The following is a 15,357-nucleotide window of genomic DNA, read 5'->3' as shown; positions in this document are numbered from 1 at the left end:
AGTTGCCCGCTCTTTTACTTGCACGCATTGCACCTTCAGTGCTATACAGATTTCTATTTTCTTTTGCTGGTAGTTATGGTGAGCTGCACGTTTTGATAGCGTTTCATGAAATTGGACAAGATGTCTTCATTGCTTGGTGTAATGTTGCCATTTAAGGAGTCGAACTCGACTTTCTCGAGACTATGAGAGCTAAAATTGTCCGCCCATTCGTTATTCACATGTTCCTGTTGTCTTTTCTTGACCAGTACTCGAGTGAGTGCATCTTGCCTATGAACTCATGCCGTCCTTCATACACTCATAGGATGCTTGCTTACTTACTCTCATGAGTGCACAAACTTTGTAGAGATTGCATAGGTGCTATGGGCATCTATAAGATAATTTTGTTCAGACCACGTTGATGGCCATCTGTTGTGCTGCACTTGTTGGTAAGAAGGTGGCTGAACTAAGAACACCATGATGCAGGACTAACATGAGAACCAAACAGCTACACTGAAGAGCAGAGTTGCTAAAGGAAGTTTGCTACCTTTTTCTATTTCTGGGTGATTTACCTGCTGTGAATGATCAGTTTGTTTTTTGCGAAGACTTTTATAGCCTTCTTGTGAAATAATTTTTCTTAACTTTAAAGATGGAATAATCAGTCACTTTCATATAGCAAAACATATCTTCAAAAACCTGAACCTGAAGGAGGAAGTTTTGTGAAAGGGGAAAGTTGTCATCCACCCGACTGTAGCACAAAACTACAAGAGAAATCTAAACTGGTTTATCCAAAAAAAAGAACAAAAAAAGACCTCGCAGTTTTAAAGAAATTCCGATACAACCAATCTCTCGTGTCCTCTTTTCTTTCTGTCATCTTGTGTTATATTGATGGGTCCTTGGCAGGCAGTGTAGTGGCAAACTGTCCTCAGTAAAATTGTTAGATGAAAGTCAGCACTCTGTCCTGCCCCATCTTGGTTTTTTTTCTGCATTTACCTATGCTGTAACACAGGTACAAAAAATGGATCACCAGCTAGCCCATCAGCAAACTATATTTTGTACTGCCATCTCTTTGAACCTTTGCACGAGTATCAGGTACACCCGTGAGCAGAAGTATACGGACTACAGTGTCGCCAAAAAAACTGAATTTCTTCCTAATTAACAAGCATAAACTGGAATTGACGAGTGCACTGAAAAGTTTGCAATGCCAAGTTAGGACTGCAATCCTCAATTTCAAGTTGCATTCCAAGGCAAAGGAAAAAACTCAGCTTTATGGCGCAACCCCTGGTCTGTATACTTTTGCTCACGGGTGTACATGCGGGATCTCTGGCAGGTCACTGTTTTATCTGTGCTATGAAACAACTGTGTAGACTTGTCTCAGCCAAGCATATATGTAAAGGCGTTAATGACTTCGCTCATGATTAATCAGCATGGTTATTGCAGAAGCTGCAACAGCTTAAAGTGCCACCATGGCTGGTCTAGAGTGTGCACCTACAATATGGCCTATGCAATGCTAACAAACTGCAGCTTGATAAATGCCGAGTGTAGTTATGGAAGGCTGCCACTCTTCGCGGATTGCCAAGAAGCACCGGACGCCAGCAAAACATTGCTCCAGGTGGTCAGTCACTTTCGAGTTGTGTCGCGGGTGCCTAGGGAATGTTTTCATTGCGTTTTTTTGCCTTTGTGCTGCGCATTCCATAGAAAGCTTTTGTGTAACCTTTTTGTGTTTTCATGCTTGTGTCATACTCTAATATTTGGATGCTTACATGGAACGAAAATGTGTGTTGCATGTCATTCTATAAGTCCACACAAAGATGTAGTGCTGGCGTCTCGTTCCACGAGTGAGCAGCAATGCTGCCACAGTCGGTCTTTAATTACTTGCAAAGTCAAGAATTTATGTGCGCAGACACATGGTTAATGGACAGCAGTAGCTTCTGTAATTTTCTTCCAGTGGTGGGGAGATTTGTGTTGGCAATCAGCCACCAACAGAGTGGACAAACAGCGCTTTGACTGGCCATATACCAAACGTACACTCCAGAGCAGTCGAGTCACTTACCATCCTAGTCTTATTTTTTCATGAACTTAATGCAGACATATGATAGGCCAAGTGTGCTCTCAGCTATTTAGCTACTGATATGAATGAGAGTTCAGCTTGTGTTGTCATTGTTCTTGTTATGAACCTTCCAGCTCTCGCTGAGGTGCTAGCCATCACGGAACTGCCTGACAACAAAGCCATCTACTATGTTCATTACATCGATTGTGAGTACCTTTCTTCTTTGACATTGCTTAACATTACTAGGCAGCTTTGGGCTTGAAAACCTAATTTAGTGTTACACAACACAAAGAAGGTTTGGGCTTCTCAACACAAAATTCTATAAGCTCATTCATCATTATAATCAGCCTATTTTTACGTCCATGGCAAGACGAAGGTCTCTTGCAGCAATCTCCAATTACCCTTGTCTTGTGCTAGCTGACCCCAATTTGCACCTATAAGTTTCCTCATTTCATCACTCCACACAATTTTCTGCCATCCTCAACTGCGCTTCCCTTGGCACCCATTCTGTAACTCTAATGGCCCACCGGTTATCTGCCTTATGCATTCCATAGCCTGCCAGCTCCAATTTTTTCTCTTATTGTCAACTAGATTATCGGCTATCCTCATTTGCTCTCTGATCCACACTGCTCTCTTCCCATTCCTAATGTATCGGTGATGATGCTTGCGCGAGGCATGCTGAACACCAGTGCCTCCACTTCTCTCTCCCTGCGCCATACCACGCTGCGCTGAGGCCGCTAGGCGTGACCTCCGAGCTTGTGTGAAACCGGCAGGAGCTGGGTAAGCCAAGCAGGTGCGCTCACACGGAGCCGTGGTGCCATGAGAAAGCGGCGGATCAGATAACTTCGCTTTCCAGGGCCGAATGCGACCACACATGTGTGTGCATTTCTGGCACTGTGCTAAGCTTTGTAGACTGTATACTTCGATGGTTTTCACGACAATAATATGACCGAGCTAAGTAGAAATGCGGAAGCGACATACCATCACATTTGGAACATAAGCATGCTGTCATAGCGGCTGTTGCATCAGGTGCTAAAAACTCGTATGTAGCACACGACGGCGAGTCTTTTGCTGTTGTTTTATTGAATTTTCATTGCATGCGTGGCTGCGTAGCTGTTCGACGGGCCACAGAGTCGTAGTCTTCTTTGCATGTTTGCCTACCATTGGGCATGTACTGCAGTAAATGGCAAGAGTCGGTATAACGAAGTAATTTCGGCTTCCTCTTCAATTTCATTGTAACGAGGTTCAAGTATAGCACTTTTCAGTTCTGTTATGATTACAATGCAAACATTATGGATTGATTTGGGTGCAGCTACAGAAGCGAAAAATTATTTGGTCCAGTTTGAATTGATTCATTACAGCTCATAAGGGGAAGGGGGCTCTATAAATTATAAAGTTTTATATTTTCATGCCTACATTTTCGTTATTGTGCATCTCGACATTGTCGTAATATAGATGCCTAATCCTTTTAAACAATTCCAAGTTTAGAGTTCTTTATTTTGCAACATAAGATTTTTCTAATGTCGTCTGTTGCTAATGTAGCAATTCTGCCTTTCCAACAGGTTAGTAAGAAAGTCGTAACTTTTGTGGCAAGCTGAAGTGATTAGTTCAGAGGTTAGCAGTGCTTTAATTATTGGCATTTTAATTCTTGCTTTTGATTTAGTGAAATTTCAAGCCACAGCCACAGCTGCTACATTTCAATTGGTGTGAAATGCAAAAACAATTGTGTACTTAGATTTATGGGCTCATTTAGAAACCTTAGGCGGGTGAAATTAATGCATTGTCCCCCACTATGGTGTGCCTCATATTCACATTGTGGTTTTGGCACTTAAAACCCCATAATTTTTTTTAGAATATATCTCCAGCTGACTCAATGAATTTAATTTTGAAGCAATAAAATACCAGAAGCGTTCATGCTCGTCTTCATTTAGGCCAGAAATTGAACTCTCTCACTGCTGAGTTTTAGATTTTACCCACCAAAAGTTAGAGGATGCAAACCACCGGGCATACAAAAGAATGCAAAAAGGTACACGAAAGAACCTTAAAGAAGTATAAAAGAATGCAAGCAGTGGGTGGCGCTTTGGGCGCTCAAAGGTCCCTTTAATTTGGTGCCCGAAGCTGTTTGCATAATCTAAAAATCGAAATTAAAAAAAAACGTAATATCTAAAACTCTCTAGTAACGGAAGGAAGAAAAGCTTACTTCATATGCTAAGGATTGTTCGGGTGGAAAATTAATGTATCGGAATATCTTTAAGCTTAGAGACATTTGAAATGCGCTGGATTAATACACGCCAAAAAATAAAGTAAACACAGGGGCACATTTTCTACACGCAAGCACTTTTTTTTTCAGGGACTTCCTCCGCACCTTCGACAAGATGATGCAGGAGCTAGCTGCGCTTTTGCGGCGTTTGAACCGGAAAATAATTGTTCACGCTTGATTCAGAATGGGGGGTGGATGTACAAGTTTTTCGAAACGAAGCACGGGTGGCAAACTGTCGTTGTAAACTTTACGTGTGCAGTCTGGCATGTGCCGAATATTGTGTTTGCACAGCACAGTGGAACAAAAAGGAGGACCACGCGCTGCACGCCCAGTCATTTTTAAATTTTTACTGTAAGTGGCATCGGCAACTAGTGCCACATAAGTGCCCCACATGGTTCTGCAGTTGTCTGTACTGCTTTTGGGACATTTCTGCTCCACATTCATTGGGAATTTGTGGACTCTGTCAGTGAGCTCATGGTGGCTGCTCTGTGCACAGACAACAAGCGGCTCGATGAATGGGTGACATTGAACCGCTTGGACCGAATGAAGCTGCGGTTGCCATGCCAGGAGAACAAAGGTCTGCCCAAGGACATCGAAGGGAGTTCAAAGTCCTGCGGCCCTGGTCGGCTGTCTTCTTCATCTTCGGTGAGTCTTCCAGCCACTTCTCGTGCACTTTCTTTGCTATGAACACAATGTGATCTATAAATTTTATTTGTCGCGCCAGTATTCAGTTGGACAGAGGTACACTGAATATACAAAAGTCCCTGGACTCTGGCAGAAAATTGATCCTTAATGAAGTCTAGTGTATATTTCTTCGTATTCAGGGGGCTCTTCTGCATAATCTGGCCGTTTGAAAATTCATGGAGCTAACATACTTTCAAAATGGCTTTTATATCTGGTTCTCTATTTGAAAATGTGTTTGTATTATGTTTTCCATAACGCTGCATGTTGTGCATCTATATAGGTTTGTGTGTTATTGCCATTGCATGTCTACATGTCGTGCGGTTGTTCACCCATCGAAACATAAGGTGGTGAGAAAGACATTTTAAAGTAGTTCAGTCGCATGAGCAATCTACACAAAAAAAAAGAAGCAAAAGAAGTTAAATTGTAATGCCAACATGGCTGATTTTACAGTACATTGCAGAAATGATACATGTTAAAAATTGTTATAAGTCATATTGTGTGTTTATAATTGCACTGCTGAAAGCTATGGTTCTTTCCAATGCGTCATGCCGTCATTTACTTGGCAGTTACCTGATTTTCATTTCTATGGTACAATATGCTGCATTATTTTTTTAGTCAATCTTCTGTGGGGCAAAACCAGTTCCATTTATTAAGAGGAACCTACTTTAAGACTTCTAATTGAGCAGGGAACTATTGGAAAATTAAGGTGTTTGTGAAAGCTAGTGCTTGCTTGAAGGAAGCATTTAAATTTGTGTCAAAATATTGTCACGAGCAATGGCAAAGACAAAGACGTAGTGGGGCTGGGTCAGAGGCTCTCTTGTCGGACTGAAAACCTGCTGGAACCTGTGCGCTCTGTGCATTCTTGACTAGATAAACGCTAACCGTTTACTGGTAATTAAATACTTCCTGTAACATCTTTTTGATGGAGGTTGCGGGCTCTCTTCCACCCGGCCCCGGATCTTCGAAGCGGATGCCACATATCTCCTGCCTCCATGGCCAAAGACAGTACGCAGTCATCGTAGCCGGCGCCCGTGGCTCCAGCAACCGTGCTTCATTCGCATCCCCTCAACCCCGCCACGTTTCGTGGCACGGCCAACAATCACGTCGATGATTGGCTCCTATTGTAAAAGCACGTCATCAAGCACCACAGGTGGGATGAGACCCTAATGCTTGCCAACGCATTTTTTACCTACGGGGCACGGCTCGCGTGTCGTTTAACACGCACGAAGAACTTACAAGTTGGGACGTATGCAAGGAGAAGATGCGTGCATTGTTTGGCCGATCGGCTGCATGACAAATGAGAGCCCAGCACGAGCTGGAGGCCAGAGCTCAGACCATCCACGGAATCGTACGTCGCATACATCCAAGACATGCTAGCCTTGTGCCGCACAATTGACAGACATGCCAGAGGCAGACAAGGTTGGCCATGTTTTGAAAGGTGTAGCTGACGATGCCTTCAACATCCTCATGTGTATGCACTGCACCACGGTTGTCTCCATCATCACAGAATGCCAGCGGTTTGAACAAGCAAAAAGCAGGCAGATTACTCATCGCTTTAACAGACTCCCAAATACAGCTGCGACCTCCTTGTGGGAAGATCCCGTGACGCCCCCTCCGTTCTCGATGCCTAACAACTTGGCCAGGATTGTTCGCCGGGAGCTCAAAGCCATGGCTCCAGCCGCTTATCAGGCACCTTCTCACGACCATTTGGCAACAATATCCCTCATTCAGGCCATCATACATCACGAGGTTGCAAATATGGGCGTCCTATTTCCACAAGCCACCAGTCACGCCCCTCCGCCCATGTGCGCTTCCGGTCCTCCCACTGAACACCACCCCACCCCAATTGTTGCTGCTGCCTCCTCTGCTCCCCGGTTCACACCCCGCTACCGAAACCCATGTGAGTGGAGGACCCCTAACGATCAACCAATCTGTTTTTCTTGCTCTCGCGTCGGCTACATTTCATGCCACTGCTGCAATCTTTGGAATTACCGACCAAGCTTCCTCGGTGACCACCGCCAAGATAGTGGCCCGTACTACAGCACATCTCTTCTTGATGACCAACTTCTACCCCATGATCCTCACCGTCTGTCTTCGCGCCCTGAATCAACCTACGCCGATATTGCCGCACAAGGACACTGGTGCAACCGATCGCCGTCCCCTCAGAGTCGCCAGTCGCGCTTCCCTCAATGCCGTCGCTCTCCTTCTCCGGCTTACTCTCTTACTCTGGACACCACCCCGGAAACTAGCCAGTGCAGCTTCGAGAGGTGAGGCTGCATTGACGACAAGGACTGAAAAACCCCTATTGACCCCTACTTCAAGACGTAATTTGCTCAATGTTCTCGTCGATAGCGTGCCTGTTACTCCTCTCATTGATACTGGTGCCCACATATCTGTTAAGAGTTCTACGCTCCGACACCGCCCACGCTAAGTGCTGACACCTGCTGTCTCTCCTACTGTGCGAGTAGCTGACGGCACCCGAACACTGGTTATTGGTATGTGCACTGCCCGCGTTACTGTTGCCGGCCACCACACTTCAGTTCTCTTCGCTGTTCTCGAAGCCTGCCCACATGACATTGTCATTCTTGGTATTGACTTCTTGAGTGCCCACTCTGCCCTCATCGATTGTTCTACTGGCATTTTGCGGCTCGAATGCCATTGTGTCCTGATGATGCCGCATCAAGTAACACTCGGCTACGTTCCGTGGAGTTTTCACGACTACCCACGCAGGCTGCTACCTACGTCCTTATGTCACCGTTTCCCCCAGTCCCTGATGCCGGGAGCAGTGCAGTCCACTTATAACGATATCGAGAAGAACAAAAAATCTGATCGTTATAACCGATCACCACTATATCTGGACTGCTGTGGAAAAAAAAACGAATATATTTTTGAAGTCCCGACACCAAATTTGCCACTTGCGGTAAAAAATTGACGTTGTAGGAAGTAGGCTGGGAAAAACTAAAGGTTTATTTCTACCTCTAAACAGCGTCTCAGTCGTTAGGCGCGCTGACATAGAAATCTGCACTTGCTTTCGCAGAAGTTTCGGATTCACAACCGCCGTGTGCATCGGGTCCAGCTGCTGTGCGAACACTGGCGGCTATAGTATAGCTTGCGTCAAATCAATGAGCGACTCGATGGACGACTTTGCACTTTGGTTGAACATCGGGGTCAGTGTCAATGATGCGCTATTGTCAATCTCGTCGCCGCTGCTGTCATCGCCTCAGTCGCACAACGCCGCCGTCTGTGGGACAACGATCACCCCGGTGGAGATTTCTTCGCCGAACGAGGCAGCACTACCTACACTTAGAAACTCCTCCATAGAAACACCAGCTATTTCATCGTCAGTAGCGACGTGCTCCCACAGTTCGGTAATGCCAGCAGCTTCCACCGTGTTAGTTTCACCCATGAGGGTTTCGCCCTGGCACACAAAACCTGCTTTTTACGTTAATCGGCATGACCACTGCTTCTAGCCTTCATGATCGTGGCGCTCCCGGTTTTTATAATTGTCTATATCATCGACTGCGTGAGCTAGTACTTCTTCGAGTCTTGCTAAATTTGCAGCTTCGTCTCAAGAGGCATGGCTTGGCACTTTATCAGTGTACCTCCCGCTCCTTCCGCGGCAAATTTCCGCGCTCGCTAAGAGCGGGAGATTGTAAAGGTTATCACTTTCTTCCCCCCTCTCCTCTCCTCTGAATGCTCGCGCGACCGCCGCCGAAGTGAAGCAGCTGGCACCATCTTATGCACGCTGCACCAACTTGCGATGCTCTCCGTGGCTTTCGTTCGCAATCGGCGCGCGGGCGGTATGCACTGCGGAGTAATGGCGGCAAATACGAACTCGTGTAGGTAAACTTTCACCCCGTCTTAGGAATAGGCAATTTAGGAACGCAAATTTCGTGATTATTCTGCATGAAAAACGCTGCCCAGAAGCAAGATTTCGATCTCTATATCTGATATGCGGTGAATAATATATCTTTATATATGTTTTTTTTTTTCTCATAGCCCTAATGCATCAGTTGATACTCTTAGGTCGACTCATTGTTATAACCGAGATATCGTTATATGTGGTATCGTTATACGTGGACTGCACTGTATGTGGTCACTCCCCTCACAGATCTGATCCTCTCGCGCAACATCACACTTCCTCGTACCGTAGTGGTTATTGCCAACAACAGAACATTGCTTCCAGTCCTGAGCTTTTCTATTTCGACCCATGTTCTTCCTCAAGGAATTGCACTAACCGAACTGTCACCTCTGGAATAATGTACTGTTTCTGCATTCGCTGCTGACGTTGAGACCGTGACGCAACCTGTCATACCAGCATCAACCCAGGAACTTCTGGACAAAATGATATCCCCCGACCTCTTACCTTCCCAAAGTGAAGCACTCCGTGGTGTCCTATTTTCGTACCTTGACGTATTTCATGTTGAGAACAGTCCACTAGGCCATACACATGTCGTGGCCCACCGCATCGACACTGGAGATGCCAGCCCCCTTCACAAGCACCCTTACCAAATGTCTCACTCTGAGCGCCGAGTCATCCAAAAGGAGGTAGAGAAAATACTTTATAAAAATGTTATAGAGCCTTCCTCTAGCCCTTGAGCATCCCCTGTAGTGCTTGTGAAAAAGAAGGACAACACTTGGCGGTTTTGCTTCGATTATCGCCCTCTCAATCGGGTAACGAAGAAGGATGTGTGTCCTCTCCCACGAATTGATGATGCGCTCAACTGCCTCCATGGTGCCAAATATTTCTCGTCACTAGATCTCCGCTTGGGATACTGGCAAATTGCCGTCGATGACCGCGAGAAGACCGCATTCATCACACCCAACAGCCTCTACCAATTTAAGGTTATGCCTTTTGGGTTGTGTAATGCTCCTGCAACTTTTGAATGCATGATGGACACTCTTCTACGCGGTCTGAAATGGTTGACCTGTCTTTGTTATCTGGACGACGTCATCCTTTTCTCGCCCAGCTTTGACAGCCACCTCCCTCGTCCGTCGGCCATTCTCGACATATTTCGCCGGGCTGGCTTCCAGCTCAATTCATCTAAGTGTACCTTTGTGCGCCGCCAGATTACTTGAACGCCTCGTCGATGCTACTGGTGTCCAAGCGGACCCTGACAAGTTCCGTGCCATCCGCGAGTTCCTGGTTCCACGATCCACGCAAGAAGTACGCAGCTTTTTTGGGCTCTGCTCCTACTTTCTCCGCATTGTTCTCAACTTCGCTGCCATTGCTCGACCCCTCATGGACCTACTCAAAAAGATAAGGCCTTTTCTTGGGGCGTGGACTAAGCGTCTTTCTTTGCGTCGTTGATTTCTGCCCTCACTTCACCTCCTGTGCTGGCTCATTTTGACCCGGCTACTAGAACAGAACTTCGCTCCAATGCAAGCGGCCATGGCATTGGTGCTATCCTCGCCCAAACACAGAACGGAGCCAACCGTGTGATAGCATATGCTAGTTGTCTTCTGTCACAGTCGCAAAAGAATTGCACCATTACTGAGCAGGAGTGCCTAGCTCTCGTCTGGGCTGTCGCGAAATTCGGTCCGTACCTATATGCACAGCCGTTCGTGGTCATAACAGACCATCATGCGCTCTGCTGGCTCTCAACCCCACAGGGATGCTCGGCCGTTGGGCATTACGATTACAGGAGTACACGTTCTCAGTAGTGTACAAATCTGGCAAGTTACACAATGACGCCCACTGCCTCTCCCACCATCCCGTTGAACCGTCCGACTCCACTGAAACGGACCCCGACACTTATGTCTTGGTGATAACAGACTGCATTCATGTGGCCGACGTACAATGTAGACATCCATCAATGCTCTCTCTTATTGACCGTCTGCAATCCGGCACCCTCGACCCTGCCTTCTACATGTTCTTACTTCAGGATAACGTTCTTTACAGCCACAACATGCACCCCGATGGCGTAGAACTCCTGCTCGTTGTCCCGCATCATCTGCGCAGGGATGTCCTCGTCCACTTTCATTATGCCCACACTTCCGGGCACTTAGGCGTCTCGAGAACTTATGATCGCATACGACGTTTTTTCTGGAAGGGCCTTTATCGCTTCATTCGCCGCTACGTAACATCTTGTGACCTGTGTCAAGGTCGCAAGAAACCTGCGACTCAACCTGCTGGTTTCCTTCAGCCAATTGACGTTTCGAGCCATTTTATCGAGTGGGTCTGGACCTGCTCGGTCCCTTTCCAATTTCCACGAGAAGCAACAAATGGATTGCAGTCGCTACAGATTATACCACTCGATATGCTAATACTCGAGCGTTGCCAACCAGCTGCACCACAGATGTAGCCGACTTCCTACTGTACGACGTCATCCTCCAACATGGTGCTCCACGTCACCTACTCACAGATCGCGGTCGCTGCTTCCTGTCTCGTGTGGTTGACGATGTACTTCGATCATGTGCTACTCATCACAACTTCACGACCTCATATCACCCTCAGACCAATGGACTCACCGAACGCCTAAACCGTACACTGACCGACATGCTTTCCATGTACGTTTCCGATGACCACCATGATTGGGACGTTACGCTTCCGTTCGTCACATTTGCATACAACTCAACGCATCATGAAACTGCCGGCTACTCACCCTTTTATCTTCTCTTTGGACGCCATCCCTTACTACCCTTTGACACCATGCTCCCTTCTGATCCAGCCTCCATGTCCATGACTTACTACGCACAAGATGCCATCACGCACGGGCTCGTCGCGTGCACAGTAGCCCGCGCCCGGCTCTTGTCATCGCAGACCGCACATAAGGCCATTTACGATCGTTGACACCGGGATACTGATTTTCCACCGGGCTCTGTCGTCCTTCTCTGGCTCCCATCTCGTCGTGTCGGCCTCTGTGAAAAGTTAATATCGCGTTACGTCGGGCCCTACCGCGTGCTGCGCTAGGCGACTCCTGTCACCTATGAGATATCTCCCATGGCATCCACCTCATCGACTGCTACACCATGAAGTGACATTGTACATGTTTCCCGCCTCAAACTTTAAAACTGTGATAACCCATTTTGACCACAACAAGCACCGGGACGGTGCTTCATCGGCCGGGGATAATGTCACGAGCAATGGCAAACACAAAGACGTTGTAGTGGGGCTGGGTCAGACTGAAAACCTGCTGGAACCTGTGCACTTTGTGCAGTTGACTAGACAAGCGCTAGCCATTTATTGGTAATTAAATACTCCCCGTAACAATATTCTTGAGATGTCAATTTGTACAGCTGAGTTGCAGGTTTTTCATTTTTTATTTTTAGACATTTTTATTTTGTCATTCATGTGCTATTTCAGGACTGCCCATTTTCAGCTGCTATATGTAATAACTTCTATCAAGATCTTGCCTGCACTGTGTGACTTCTCAGCATGGAGTGTGCTGTGCCCGTTCATGCATTTGGTGTATTAGGTGCATTAGAACAGGACTGTGCAAAACAGACAAGGACTTTGGGGAGCTGTCACAGACAGGTGTTGACTCATAACTTTACCTTTGTCACTAAACGAAAGCATATTTAATTCTGAAACACACTGACATAAACACACACATACTGGAGATCTGCAGAGGATCAAAAACAAGAATGCCTGAAATATGGTTAGCAGTATTGTATGCTAAGTTGTTCTTAAGGCATTTTTGTTTTAGTTGGTATCGGCATTCTTGCATGCTTGTTTTTTTTGCAACAACTTTCCGCTACAACTACACTGGCTTTTCATGAAATTTGAGTTTGCACTTGAGCCTACATGTGTTTTTGTTTGTGTTTGGCAGTTTAGTCTTTCTTTTTCTTTTTTCTTCAAAATGTGCCTACCCATCCGACTTTTCCTTCTACTGATGTTGAATGTATTTCTGGTTGACTTTGGCTGTTTCTTTGTTTTTTCCCCTATAAGTAAATCATTAATTTTACTTTCAGTCACATTCATAGCCTGATTTTGCACAGGCTCATGATGTGTTCTGTGCATCATATTTTAGTTTTAGTGATGTGCAGCATGTTTCACAATTGTGGTCTGGTTGCTTTCTTGTCACCGTAGTACCTCCTTCTTTCCAGTCTGTTAGTAAATACACAGTGCACCTTGGACTATGTCATTTGAATATTTGTCCACATTCTGCAATCCCTTGGCAGAGGTCTTCTGGCTTGCCTTCACCGCAGCTTCTGCCTGCTTGTAGGCACTCGGGTAGAAATCCTAAAAATTTTAGATCTGCCAGTTTCTCATCGTTTTAGGGCTACAGAACACCTTATCATCTTCAAGAAAATAAAGTCGGAAGGTAGAATAACGCGCCGCCGTGCCAAAAGGGAAAGCTGGCAGAAACACATCTGCAGCATTAATTCTTATACAGATGAAAGGAAAGTCTGGAACAGGGTTAAGAAAATAAAAGGCCGCGAAACCCATCCTCTACCTTTAGTAAACACACAAGTAGACACACTTGAGGACCAGGCTGATTGTCTAGGAGCACATTTTGAGCACATTTCCAGTACATCCCATTACACAGATACATTTCTAAGATACCAGCGACAAGCAGAGTGACAACCTCTGGGTCGGAAAGGCACAGCAAATGAAGCATACAATCGTCCATTTAGCATGGCAGAGTTTCAGGCTTCACTCGATTGTTGTAACAAGTCTGCTCCAGGAAGTGGCAGGATACTTTACGAAATGATAAAACACACCCTGAAACCCACACAACACTACTGTCACTCTTTAACTCCATGTTTTCTGCTGGCTACATTCCATCCGCCTGGAAAGAAGCAATCGTAATTCCTTTTCTCAAAGAAGGCAAGGACCCTTCCTCGGCCAGTAACTATAGGCCAATAGCTCTGACAAGTTGTATATGCAAACTCTTTGAAAAGATTTTCTTGAAAGCAACAAAATAGTCCATCCCTTACAATGCGGTTTCAGGGAAGGTAGATCCACAATAGATCACCTCGTCCGCATCGAGACCAATATCCGTGATGCCTTTGTACACAAACAGTTTTTCTTATCAGTATTTCTAGACATGGAGAAGGCATATGACACAACTTGGCGTTTTGGAATTCTCCGTGACCTGGCTGGAATGGGAGTTCGAGGCAATTTGTTAAATTTGATTCAGAGCTACCTCTCTGATCGCACGTTCCGTGTTAGAGTTGGTAACGTTCTGTCTCGAGAATTCACGCAGGAGGCTGGTGTACCACAAGGTGGTGTGCTGGGCTGTACTTTATTGTCAAAATGAACTTGCTCCAAACTGTCATACCACATACAATGTCTTAATCTGTATATGTGAATGACATCCAAATGGGTTTCAGATCATGTAATCTTAGTACCTGCGAGCGACAAGTACAGCTTGCCTTAAATAAATTGTCTAAATGGGTGGATGAGAATGGTTTCAAGCTAAACCTGCAAAAAAAAATTACCCCCACGATGTCGCTGAAGGGCTGGGCCTAACGGTGCCATCGTGGGAGCGGCCCACCTCGACTTGAAATAGTCGAGCCTCAGGACCTTTGTAAATAAAAAGTTTTTACACACACACACACCTCCCCGAAGGGAATCGTGAAGAAATGCGAAAGCATTTCTTGCTCCGAGAGTTCACGGCGTAGCAATTTTGATGGCATAAATTAATGACGAGACGAGGATTTGTACTGTAATCATTTATTTACACATTCATCAGCACCTGTTTGTGTTGTCATTGTACCTGACGGCCATAATCACAGCCTTGTGGTCGCTAAAGTGTACAGTCAAAGGGTGTTTGAGAAGCATGCGCACGTCACAGTTTCGGGTAAAGGCAAGATCAATGCAACTTCCGTGAATGGTAGTCAGACACTTGTCGGACTCGGCGGAGGCACACTGCATAGAGTACTTTGTCCGCATGTACTCCACCAACCACTCGCTGCTCTTCTTTCCACGTCACGTCCACGTTAAAGTCACCAACCAAGACGACGGGGTCAGATACTTTGGAGCGCACACACACACTTTCCATAGCCGCGTCTAATTGCCATCGCCTTGAGAGGCGCCCAGCCAGCGAATGGTCGAGAGTGAGGCACGCGCTTCACTCCATTTATATATACGTGCGAGCGAGCGAACGGGAGAGTGGAGCGCAGGGAGGAGAGAGAGCGAACGGCGAGAGAAGGAGCGGCGAAGCACTGCACCTACCCTCTCCTACACTCTCTCCACACACGCGGGAGCTCCGCCGAGTTCCCGCGATGTGAGCGCCCTCACACGCCAGAGCGCGCTCCTCCTCTCCACTCACTCTCCGCTACTCCGCCCGCACCACCTGCTCCGGTTGCTAGGGGTGAGGATAAGCGCGCCCGCAGCTGTTGCTATGGGAGAGGGAGTGAGAGCGGAGAGATAACACCTGCCGGCGCGCGGACACCGACAGACGCCTGACATGCCCCAACTAAGAAATGCATTCGCATT

General features: G+C 46.4%; 1 protein-coding gene across 1 annotated transcript in view; it reads left to right on the top strand.

The window, feature by feature from the left end:
• LOC119444185 (histone acetyltransferase KAT5-like) overlaps positions 1-15,357 on the top strand; it is a 103,012-nt gene that overhangs the window by 11,792 nt on the left and 75,863 nt on the right. The window contains exons 3-4 of the mRNA XM_049660478.1: positions 2,161-2,232; positions 4,783-4,931. Coding sequence (XP_049516435.1) covers positions 2,161-2,232; positions 4,783-4,931 — 221 coding nt within the window. The remainder of the gene's footprint in view (positions 1-2,160; positions 2,233-4,782; positions 4,932-15,357) is intronic.

The sequence above is a fragment of the Dermacentor silvarum genome, chromosome 1 (assembly GCF_013339745.2).
Source record: "Dermacentor silvarum isolate Dsil-2018 chromosome 1, BIME_Dsil_1.4, whole genome shotgun sequence".
In the NCBI taxonomy this organism is placed as follows: Eukaryota; Metazoa; Arthropoda; class Arachnida; order Ixodida; family Ixodidae; genus Dermacentor; species Dermacentor silvarum.
Note: the sequence above shows the minus strand (reverse complement) of the source record. Positions and strands in the feature narration are given on the sequence as shown.